Source organism: Festucalex cinctus, chromosome 11, assembly GCF_051991245.1.
Source record: "Festucalex cinctus isolate MCC-2025b chromosome 11, RoL_Fcin_1.0, whole genome shotgun sequence".
Classification (NCBI taxonomy): domain Eukaryota; kingdom Metazoa; phylum Chordata; class Actinopteri; order Syngnathiformes; family Syngnathidae; genus Festucalex; species Festucalex cinctus.
Genome location: NC_135421.1, coordinates 25,731,046 through 25,743,500, shown reverse-complemented (window position 1 = coordinate 25,743,500; position 12,455 = coordinate 25,731,046). Strand labels below are relative to the sequence as shown.

The 12,455-nt window shown below is 38.9% G+C and overlaps 1 protein-coding gene across 6 annotated transcripts in view; it reads right to left on the bottom strand.

The window, feature by feature from the left end:
* The window catches only part of kcnh7b (potassium channel, voltage gated eag related subfamily H, member 7b), a 92,856-nt gene that overhangs the window by 13,421 nt on the left and 66,980 nt on the right, over nt 1–12,455 (bottom strand). For all 6 annotated transcript variants that reach the window (XM_077536183.1, XM_077536188.1, XM_077536187.1 and 3 more), the window contains 4 exons: nt 9,653–10,090; nt 8,879–9,090; nt 4,090–4,515; nt 350–749 (listed from right to left, as the gene is read on the bottom strand). In XM_077536183.1, coding sequence (XP_077392309.1) covers nt 350–749; nt 4,090–4,515; nt 8,879–9,090; nt 9,653–10,090 — 1,476 coding nt within the window. The remainder of the gene's footprint in view (nt 1–349; nt 750–4,089; nt 4,516–8,878; nt 9,091–9,652; nt 10,091–12,455) is intronic.

Here is a 12,455-nt window from a genome sequence, read left to right as displayed (position 1 = left end):
AGCAGAGTACAAGAGATCAGCCAGGACCATGTTGCAACAAGCCCTTTTTGCCAGTGTTTTCAACAGGTTTGTGAATTATGATGAAACTTAACTATATTCTAATGCTAATTGCTGCAAAATGGAAACAGATAGAAATTACTTTTTTTTTTTCCTGATGAAAGAAGAGACTAATCTTTGTTTTGGTAGGTTCCATGTTTTTATAGCAATAGAACAGTATCTTCTTTGGACCTTGCAAAATCAGTCAAAATCCAGTAAAACAACTAGGAGCGAAGGGGGCTGCTTCACTGAAAATGGCTGCGAGTGAATGAGTTAATTGTGATTGAAAATCCTGTTGGGCGTTTGTACTCACATCCGATCAGCATGACACAAATAGAAAAGATCTTCTCCGAGTTTGTGTTTGGGGAAACGTTGCCAAATCCCACGCTGGTTAGACTGCTGAAGGTGAAGTAAAGTGCGGTGACGTACTTGTCCTTGATGGAGGGACCAGAATTGGGATCACTGTAGTTGTATTTCTTCCCTATGGACACTCCCAGATTGTCCAGCCAGCCAATCTTGTGCTCCAAGTAAGGCTTTTCCACATTGCCAATGGCGTACCAGATGCAGGCCAGCCAGTGGGCGATGAGGGCAAAGATGCACATTAACAGCATCAATACGGCGGCGCCGTACTCCGAGTAGCGGTCCAGCTTCCTGGCTACTCGGACCAGACGAAGCAGCCTCGCCGTCTTCAGCAGGCCAATCAGAGTGGTCGTCTAAACACATGGTGAGGGTTGGGGTTAGTTGGTTTTCATGAACGAGGTTCAGGTTCATAAAAGTAGAGAGTATATTGTGCGGTGTTTTCCAACCTTTACTGCGCCAAGAAATATATTCTGCATTCGAAAAATTCTCACGGGACACACCGCTAAACAAACGGGTCACAAAAAGTCTATGTATCAGCTACAGTAAAATCCTGTGAATAACACGTACCCGTGTATAATACGCCACCCTGAAAATGCAGGAAAAAAAATCTGCATATTAAGTAGGCCTGTGCAATTATTGGAAATTCAATTACAATTTCAATTACATTGCACTTCACAATTTCAAAATCAGCATAATTGTAAAAAAAAAAAAAAGAAAAAAAAGAAAAAGAAAAAAAAGATTAATACAAATTATTTTAGTTGTTTAAATTTATACATCTACACCTGTTTTTAAATTTTAAAATAACTAATTTAATAAATTTTGTTCCAAAAGGAACTTGCATAATTATAGTGTTTTAAAGAATTAATTTGTCTTAATATTTTTTACATTGAAACGTTTTCTTGTTTTGTACCAAAAAAGAAATGATCATCATAATTGTGATTTCAATTATTACCAAAATAATCATGATTAATATGTTCTTCATAATCGAGCAACCCTAATATTAAGTTGCGTTCATTAATAAACACACAGGGCTCTATTTTCAATGACTATTTAGTGCCAGGTCTGAATTTATACCTTCTCAGACCATGTCTAAATATTAGCACAGCTGGTCTCACACGATTTTGGTGAGGAATGTTCGGGGGAACACAGTCAATTTGGGGTGGGGATAGACACAGTACATGAGATCTCCAGACATATTTGAGTTGTTAGCGGTGATCACCTGACCCTTCTGTATTTAATGAGGGCCACCTCTTATGTTGTTGTGTTGCCACACCAGCAGAGATGTGACAACTCTCCAGTCAAGCCACTACTTTGATGGGACGAATGGAGTCAGCTGTGTTCACGCCATCAACGGTGCACATCTGCGGAATCACAAACACCTGGTCTAACATGCCTCTGCGTGGATTTACGCCACATGTCATGCCGAACTTGTGCCTTGGTGATGGCGTGGCCTATCGCCTATACATAAGCTACAATGAATGACAAGTTTAGTTATTATTTTTAAAATATTTTTCTTTCAGAAAGTTATATAGGCCACAACAGCTTGCCTTGTTGTCCTTCATCCAATTATTAGACTAAACTACACAGCTCTTCATCTACACGTGAGCCTTCCAGATGGTGCTGCTGACAACGAAGAAAATGTTATGTAGTAATATATTGTGAGTGATGAATGTACAGTAAGTAATCTGTTGTATTCTAACGATGTCACAAGGTTCCATGATGCGCTGATGACGGAAAACCCCATTCCCCAAGGGGGACAATAAACAACTGATATGAGACTACAGTACAGTACCTCTACGTGCCACAATCTATTAATTTCGCTGCACTTCACTGAGCTGACTTTTGTTGTGCAAACTGCTGCAATGAGTAGTAATGCATAGCAAGCATTACGGAATTGCATATAGTCATTATGCAGTATGACAGCAAACATACTTTGTGAGTTAATTCCAAGAAATGCAGCGAGGGCATTTGTGGCTCTGCAAAACAAAATTACACTGAGATTATTTTGTATTTCTAAGCCAACGTGGAATGCAGACAGTCAGCGTACTGTATCGTATGCACATACAGCTGAATTTGACCAGAACTAGTGCGCCTTTGGAATTATGGCCTGCTTTACTAGTATCCAGGACAGGTACACGTTTGAAGTTAAACGCATAAGCCATGACAGATGTAACACGAGTTCATTCACGTTTATCTGCACGAGGGATTACATCATGTAGTAGCTGAAGAGCTTCTCACTTGGGGAAAACAAACAGCTTCATGCATCAGTTTTCGATAACGCTTGTCCTCATTAGGGAGGCAGTGGAGCTGCGGCCCATCACAGCAGGAAAAAAGGCAGCGTTACCTCAGGACCAAGGTTATTATTGTTATTATAGAATAAATACAACTAAAATTGAATACAGCATTTCCGTTAATTAAGTGAAATAAAAATGAAACTGCTTTTTAAAAAAGTAAAACTAACCAATGTAAATAATAATATGATTACAGTGAAAATGTCCTTCGTTTTTGTCTTTGTCAATAATATCATAGATGAGCTTCTGGCCCCCCCGAATATGGGGTTCATTTAAAAATAATTTCTTTCGGTATTGCTGTCTATGCAGAAGAAGGAACGTTTGTGAATTGTAATTTACTGTAATTTATTTAAAAAAAAACTTTGTGACTTTGTTTGTTTGTTTATGAAAAAAAATAAAAAAGGTCAAGGCAAGATAAACTGAAGCTTAACCCTACACCTAATTGGTTAACTTCACCGTTGTTTTCTTCCTGCCGTTTCTGAAAATTAGAATTTAACTATAAAGCAGCCATCTTGTGACATATATGGGCATTTACAATACAGTCTAAAACTTTTTAGGGAGGTGTAAAATGACTGCTTTTCACTATTTGCGGCAGGGCTCAGTCACACACGACTATCATGACTGTTCCAGAAAAGTTGCCAAAGTATCAATGCTGCTTCGTCCACTCCAGGGTGTACCTGGCCTCTCGCTAAAAGTCAGCCGGGAAAGGCTCCAGCTCACCCGTGACCTTAGTAAGGATAAGCTGTATAGAAAATGGAAACAGCGCCATATAATCTGTTTGCATTAAAAGACAAATGATTCGCTGGCTGCCACCATCACGTGCACTCAATTTTCTTTAGGTGGGTAAGAAAAACATGGCAATTGAGATTTAACGAGACTCGCGTAGCTGACTCAGCAGTAGCAGCGTCGGCAGTGGTCAAAAAAAGATGATTATGGTTTATAATCAGGAGCTTTTCTGGTGTAATGGAGTGCCTACAAAGCACGATCAAGCACTGAAGTGGATCCAGAGCCATCAAACAAGCCGGCGAGCCTGGCAGCCAGCCTCCCAATGACTATCTAACATCTGCATGTAAGCTGTGCACACGGCGCTGTTGCCCCCCCCCCCCCCCCCTCGTCACATAAATGCATCAATGATTGCCATTTGGTAAGCCATTAATCCTTGTAAATGGATTCTAGAATGAGGACCATTCAAAAAACAAAACAAAACATGCAATTTAAAGTAATCCTTCCATCGCTGAGACAGAAAGACTTAGGCTTTAAGTAGTGGCTTGGGTGCCCAAGTCTGGACTCAATAAAGAGATGACTGTGCAGGGATGACTGAGGCTCTATGCAGTAATACTCGACTCCCTTAGGAAAGAGCGGGCAAAAAAAGAAAAAAAAAAGAAAAAAAGAGATAACAAACCTCATCTGATCCTGAGCCGAAGATAAGCAGGTCAAAGGGAATAGCCGCCACCATGTCTATTAGGAACCAGCCTTTAAAGTAATGGATGGCTATCTTGGCCGCATGGCTGACCACCTCCTCGTTCTGGTTCACGTACGTGGTCCTGAAGTTGATGAGGATGTCGATGATGAACATGATGTCCACGATGAGGTCCACCACGTTGAGAGGGCTGCAGGAGTATCCGCATTCACGCCTCCTCTGCTCCTCCTGGTCGTTGAGAAGAAAGGCGGCGGAGTAAGGCGTGAGGATGGCCGTGTAGATGACCAGCAGCAAGATCAGCCAGTCCCACACAGCTTTGAAGGGGCTGTAATGCAGAATGGTGAACTTGTCGATGCGGTTCGTCTGAAGCTTGTACTCTGGCAGAACATCGGCTCCCAGCGATAAGACCTGAAAAAGACAGAAAAGGATTGTTAAGTTTTTTTTGTTTTTTTTTCTTCCCTCAATGTGTATCTATTTTTAGGTGTGCAGCACTACAGCAAATCCCCTACACAGCGGGAATTATGTTCCAGACCACCACGATTAGTGAAATTCATAATACAGAAATACCCTAATTTAAATTCTCCTAACGCACATTTTTATAGCATTTATTGCACTTATTAAATGTTTTTAAACTCACATTAAAATAATATGACAAAATATCAAAAACATTTAATATATTGAGAGGACAAATCTTTTTTTTCCCAAACAAACTTATCATCTTACACTATACATGAAAAAAAATCGTGCAATCCAAAGATGTACGTCATAAAATGAGCCTAAAGCAGTTGCTTTCTGTAGGCACAAAATGCAGGATGATAGAGGATTGAGTCATTCAATGTCTTTTCTCATCGCTTCAGCAAAAATAAGGCTGATCTTGAAACACTTCCTGTTTTCTCTTCTTATATAAAATTTGTACAGTGTTAAACACAATTGCAAATTACACCACATTATGATCGACCACAAACAATTTTAGTCGATCAACCCCTAAAACAAAACGTACCTTGTTGGAACAAAACTTTTACGAGAATAAAGTCGGACTTTTCCAAAGTAATGTCATAATATTATGACACCAAAGTGAAAATTAACAAAGGAATTAAGTAATATTTTCAATAAGTAAATTTTAAAAATATAATTTACTCACATATTATTACACTTAGATGCCTTTGTTCTCATAATAATAAGACTTTATCATAAAAAATATCTTTTACACTAAAAAAATATGACTTATTTGGCTTTGCTAAATAATCACTCATGCAATAAAGTCAGATTTATATGACTTAAATAACAACCATACAAGTTTTTAATTGGTTTATTAGATTAATTGTTTGTGTTACTGATGTGCACAGTAGGTACGTACAGTAGCTGTCTGTCTTCAATGATATGAGATTATAATTGATTACAAATGATTTTGTGCATCAGGGATTCCTGTTTGAGAACTGCTGACGTACACAAAAAGCAAACTCATGCAGTTGCCGTGTGCAATCCTCGTTAATTAAAAAGTGGAATTGCAAGCTTTGGTAATACTTCTTTACCTAATTGTCCTCCCTGAGAGACTCTGACAAATAGATCAATGAGGGAAAAGCCAATGTGAGTGATGAAGCCTTCTGTGCAGCCGTCCACATTAGCAGCAACAATGGGCCGGCTTGGAAACGACTGTGGCGCTCCCGACGTACGCGCTCGACAATCCAAAAACAATTAGAGATGAGGGCGGAATGTTCGCCTGCGCTGTACAACTCGACACTGGCATTTATATATCAGTCCAAAATCTCTTCTGTCTGCTGCTGCTGGGTCCCAATTGTTGACTACCCTTATGTTAAAGCAGTGCTTCTCAAATAGTTTTTTACTGTCCTAGAATAAAGTGCAATTGCACCTCCACTACATTAGGGGGCAGTGGCGCTCTCATTATTGGCAGAGTATGCGCAGGGGGCATTCGCTCGGTGGTGTATGGGGTTTTGTTTGCACTGAGCATGTGTGCTTTGCACACAGAAAAAAAAAAATCAGCACAAATTATTTTATATATTTTTGTTTTGCAGGTTAAAGTTCTTTTTTTTTTAGATATTGTGCTCCTGAGTTAATGTTGGTTATCAGTTTGAATGCATTATTATTTATGGATTTTATGTAATTTTATTTTTTCCGTATCATATGGTTTTGACATGGTCAGTCAAAAAATGTTTTTAGTTTAATTAAAGATTTCATTTTATTTTTGAATTTCAGATGCACTTTAATTCATTTCTGTTACAATTAATAAAGCTATTCTTTGAAGTAAGTTGGTCCTTATTTTTTTCGTTTTTTATTCTCTTATACGTTAATAAGGATACAGTGTTATGCAGAGGTGTGCTTATAACGATTTTACAGACAAATGATACTATTTATAGTGCGTGCGGGGAGGGGGTGGGGGCGCGAGATGTTTTCTTCTTACTGGGGGGCATGACAGAAAATAATTGAGAAGCACTGGGTTAAAGTAACCAAATGTGCTCAAAATGCACACTACTCAGCGAGTGGGTTCGGAAAACAACCCAGCATTTTGTTGTGTGTAGTTTGCGGATTCCATGAAAGATAACTTTGGAGAGAAAAAACTCCAATAAAACTAAGCAAACATTAGTTTTAATTTGTCCCCACAAATACATTCTGTCTGGATCGTAAATTATTCAGTGTCCTGAGTCATCCCGTTTTTGGCCTAATAAGCCGTGGATGACAAAGACTCTCCTGTGCCATAAAAAAAAAAAAAAAAAAAGTGCAAAAGTGAAGCTGTGGGCAGCAGCGGGGTCTTTCTAGTCACTGCACATTCCCCTATGTTCAAGACATGAATTATACAACACACTCAAGAGGAAGACTCAGCGCTCATGTCTTGGTGGCGTCTCCTAACACTAAACTAAGGTCAACAGGGAGGAAGAGCGTTTAATCACGATGATGGTTTGTTCATTTATAGATGAGGGATGCTTGTTGTTTCGATATAAATGCTTTCCTCTGCTGACATCGGCCATCGCACCGAGCAGGATGACATCTCTGTTCAGCTGGATCCTTCAAAGTGCTTTTACATTCTGTGCAGTGGAGGGAATAATTATTTTGATCCTGTGCTGAATTTGTAAGTTTGCTCACTCGCAAAGAAAATAACTGGCCCCAATATTTATGGCTGTTCACTGGGCATGGTAACAGACAGAATATCAGTCAAAAAAAAAATGCGTAAGAAACACACAATATAAAAGTTATACGTTTTATTTAAACAAAATGATCATTGAACTTCTCAAGCAAAAGTTAAGAAACTTTAATGAGTGCAAACACTAAAAACAACAAAAACAAAAAACTTAACCCACTTATGAATAACCACACCACCAAAAAACTTTGGACACTCACCAAAAATACTTAACATTCATCAAAAAAAATTATAAAAATAAAGAAAATATCATAATCCTCAAACACCAAAAAGGGCTCATATTACAAAAATTCCGAATGACTCAAAAACTCTCACATAGCAGAAAAATCCCTTGATAAAAACTCAAGACATTTCTCGCACTCGCAAAAAACTCCCATAACCCTGAAAAAAAAAAAACACTAAAAAACCTTGCTTTAAAAAACCTCTCAGAAGAAGAATCATTCACCAATAAACTCTCACAAACTCACGCATGGTAACCTCTCACACAAAAAAAACTTACTCTGCGAAATCCTCCAGAATTTTCTAAAAATCTCAGCTCACAAAACACTCTTACAAACAAACAAAAATTCTCACAGTCACAAAAAAACTCTCACTATACAAAAACTCCCATTTGACCCCAACATTCACAAGGCAATAAAAACTCACCACATTTCAGGCAACAAAAAAATCTCACATATTCCGAATTTCTCTCACTTACGAAACAAACTCTCGCAATCCACCCAAGACCTCTCACGCTACAAAAACCTTCAACTTGCTCAAAAAAGTAAGCCAACAAAAAAACTCACATTCACCAAAAAACCCTCCCCTAACACCAAAATTTATCTCAATCACTAATAATCTCACATGCACCAATAAGCTTCTCTCACTTTACTTAAACCATAAGGTTTTTTTTTCTGGTAGGATGAGAGTTTTTTTTTGTTTGTTTTTTTACGTTATGGCACCTCAAATGTACTCCACTAAGTCCTAATTTATGTGTTGCTTGGGAATCATACAACTATTTAACTCATAAAATACAACAAGACAACAATATGTTATTTCCATATTGTATGTTTCCTATATTGTGCTTTTTTTTCTGTGCATTTTGACTGATATTTTGTCTATTACAATAATCAATTATCAAGCACAAAAAACTCAAGACTGTTATTATTTTTTTGCAACAGCAAATTTACAAAATAAGCAGGGGCGTTGTCCATTTATCTTGTCTTCTATGTATTAGTGCTGTATATAGTTATATGGATAAGTAGCGGCTGTAACCTTGCGGTTTAGCTTACAAGTCAAAATCAATTTGATTACATTGGACTTTTCTATATTAACCCCCCGCCTAAAGCACTGAATTGAAATGAGAATGCAAGTTTGAAATAAAAAAAAAAGTTTTTTTCAACTCATTATTATTCCTGTGCTTTCCAGGAACGACCCCTCTCTCTTCCTGAATGTCAGAGCTCCACCGCTGGGGCTTTGGCAGCTTCCCAAGCCCACAAACAAAGCGCCGCTAAGCCAGAGGCCCTGACTATTCTTTTCCAGGAAAGCTGTGAATTACCATCGAAGAGCTTTTTCAATAAAAGGTCGCTCGGGGGTTGATATTTCGCCATCAAAAATAATACACCACGAAGGGCTCACCTGTGTCACTTTTTCTGTGACGTTGTGTGTCCTGTCTTTGACCTTTGGCGCGATGATGGTTTTCTCCGATGTCGGAGGAGAGTGAGTCTTCTTGTCGTTTCCTTCCGAGAAGGTGAGGGCGATCAGGGGGATCTTGTTGATGGTGCTGTACTTGTTGATGTTGGAATCAGACGTGGAGCCGAGCAGGCTGGACTTCACGTGGTTAAATGGACCTGGTGATTAGGAACCAATCGCGTGAGGTTGTGAACAGACAGTTAAAATATTATTCTGTGTAGTGCGTTTGTGACTGGACAGACTGATATGGATTTGTGCATGTTAACTCATTTGCTCCCAAAAACGTATAAATACGTTCTATTTCAAATATTACCTGTGTCCCAAAGACGTACTTATACGTTTTTATATGTTAGAGCATGCAGAAGGCTTTGATGCAGCTTCTCAACTGCAGAGAACGGTTGAAGCAATGGTAGTTATTACAAAAATGGCCAGCAGGTGGCAGCAGAGTATAAGAGATCAACCAGGGCCATGTTGCAAAAACTTCTTTTCCCCATTGTTTTAAATAGTGAATAATGATGAAACTTAGATATATTCTAATGCTAATTGCTGCAAAATGGAAACAGAAATAGATTTTTTTTAACAACACAATATTCTGTGGGCCTTGCAAAATCAAAATCAGTCAAAATCCAGTAAAACAGTCTGTAGCGATGGAGATTGCTTCAGTGAAAATGGCTGGGAGTGGATGAGTTAATGGACAGACAATTGGATAGAAATGCATACCTTCATTTGTATGACGGTCCCTGAAAATGCTTTTGGAATTGGAACTGTAGCCTTCAATCTCGTGGACGGAGGACGCCCGCCTCATGCTCGTGACGCTTCCTCTCGGAAAGGTATTAGACAGGGAGGTAGAGGACTGGTGCACCTCCGTCTGGTAAAGCTTGTCCCACAGCAGTTTGGGGGACGAATGGTCGAGTGGTTCGGGAGCCACGCTGGCCGGGGAGGAGTGGTGGCTGGAGCTGATGAGGGCGTGGGTGTCGTTGGCCTCAATGGGACTGCAGATGCTCTTGGTGGGTGAGGGGAAACTCTGTAGGGCTACCGAGTCTTCGTTGTCTTTGGGCGAGTCCACCATCACGGCATCGGGGTCCTCTTGTGGAAGCGACTGCTTGTTGGTATTCATCAGGCTCAAGGCAGCCTGGCGGAAGCGGAAAAATCGGCCCCCTAAAAATGGGCAGGGATTTACAGGAAATCTTAAGTTATGTGGCAGAAAAAAAAGTTTAAGTTAAGTCTAAGTGAAGCTCCTCACAATAATAATGTGAAATGAATACTTCCCTGTCCGAGTCGATTAAAATTGAAAATGAATCCTATTCATTTCTATCATTTATTTGATCATGCTAATTGAAGTCAGATATGAGAATTTTGCTTGCCATTCCAAGTGAAACATTTGACTCATTACCAATGCAATAGTACAGGAATAAAAGAGAACCTCTCTCAGCATCCTCCTTACACACATAAATATCTTTCCATCTGTTTCAAAACCCTAAAGGCACTCATGTTACCACCCCTAAAAGTGTCTAACAGCGCTTGGAATTCCTGGAGACAGACTGATAGATTTTCGAGTCTGTGCTGCAGGAGATGAACCACTTGCACGGTCCCACCGGCCACGGCTACTTTGGATCTCTTAACGGGGGGTTTTGGAGGAACAATATACAGTAGAAAGTCAATTATTAGCTTGGATCTGGATCTTTAGCTTCTGACCATGTGCTTGTTGGTTATTAAATACTCATTTAACGCTGTTGGTTTGTTGTTATTTACTACAGTAATGTAAAGGTAAAACACAATACACAATTTATTCCGATTCTTGCTTTAAAACTATGTTGTTGCCCCACCTCTTGCCTGAAGTAAACTGGGATCGACTACAGCTCACCAGCCGATCGTAATGAGGATACTGAAAAAAGATGGATGGCATTTGGTCTTCACTCACTTGTCCACTAAGCTAATAGAGTCATGCGTAGAGTGTTTCGGTTCGCCTACAAACACCGCACTACATTTCCTTACATAGTGTCTATAGTAGAGAGACAACAAGGATACACAACACTATGGTGTGAGCTATATGTAACAGAACCATCAGCTAGCTATCAAAAAGGTAACGATTTATCTTGCTCTAGCTAGCTCAGAGCTACAGCTAGCTAGCTTCAATCGATCTGCTTATACTGTATAGCTAAATCTTGTTTTTCTTAATGATACATCTGTAAGTGTTTTCTATCTATCTATCTATCTATCCATCCATCCATCCATCCATTCTAATAAACTGCTCAACAGTGTCTGTGTGCAAACAATTGCGTCCATGAAATGAGGTGACTAATTACAGTTAAAATCAGGGAAATAAGCCATCTTTGCAGTAAACACTCATTTCTTAATGTCTTTCTGAATGAGCAATTAATCAACCACACGTATTAAAATAACGTTTGCCTTTAATTCTGCCAATTTACGAAGGATAGCAAAAACAAAGCTTTCGTACAGTATGCCCAATGGATACTCATTTAATCCGCCAATGCAATCTTTTACTTTGTGATCTTGCACTTTCCCCACATTCCAATCCTTAAAATTACATTTTGCTGCAGTTGGAAAAAAAAAAAAAAAAAAAAAGTATGAAAAATGATGCTAATGTTAGTGAACAACATTAATATGCAACTCCAAAGACACCTTGAGTGTATGCTAAACACATCATTTTGCATCAGAAGCTGTCCCGTCATCAACCCACAGATCCCCATTGCTGAAGTGCGCTCACAAGCAATCAAATGTGATTAGTCATGTTAGCTTTGCGTGCAAAAAAAACACGGCACGCACGCACGCCTATTTACATTCACAAGGCACAGCACAAACTGAATGCCAGAGGAGTTCACGCTGAATGAAGAGGATGGCTGAGATTCAGTCAGAGAGGAGATGCTGAGTGCCTCCAATCAAAAGAGAAGCTGGAGAAGGGTGCTCATTGATATTTAAACCTCCTGACATTCATCCAAGCAAATAATAAATACATAAAAAAATAAACAAGGGCTACAGAAGCTCCCATAAGACATACACTTGCAGATGGTATCATTAAGAAAAACACGATTTGGCTATATAAGCAGATCATTTCCTCCCTTATGTGCACACTTTGCATCTTTTCTATACAACATTCACAAACAGGATAAATAATGTAATGAGTTTTGTGAATAATTGATGCGAGATCATTAAAAAGCACTATTATGCTGTATATTTTTAGGGCAAGCAAAAACAAACAATGATGTGGCATTTTTATGATTTTTTTTTCAAGAATTAAATAATCATTTTAGTATAGCAGCCATTATGCTTATGAGGGAAGATTTTTTTTTTTTTTTAAAGTTGTCCAAGGGGACAAAATAAGAACTAATTATATCATTTCACAGTGGATCCTCAAAAGGCAAATCCCCCGTCAGCAGCTCCTTGTTGCTTTTCCTTTGGATATTTTTTGGACACAATAGTATATTGTATCTTACTACAAGTCAAGTCACAATACGCTTCAGTTTTTCTATTTCTTCTCAGGCATCATTCAGACAGACGTGAG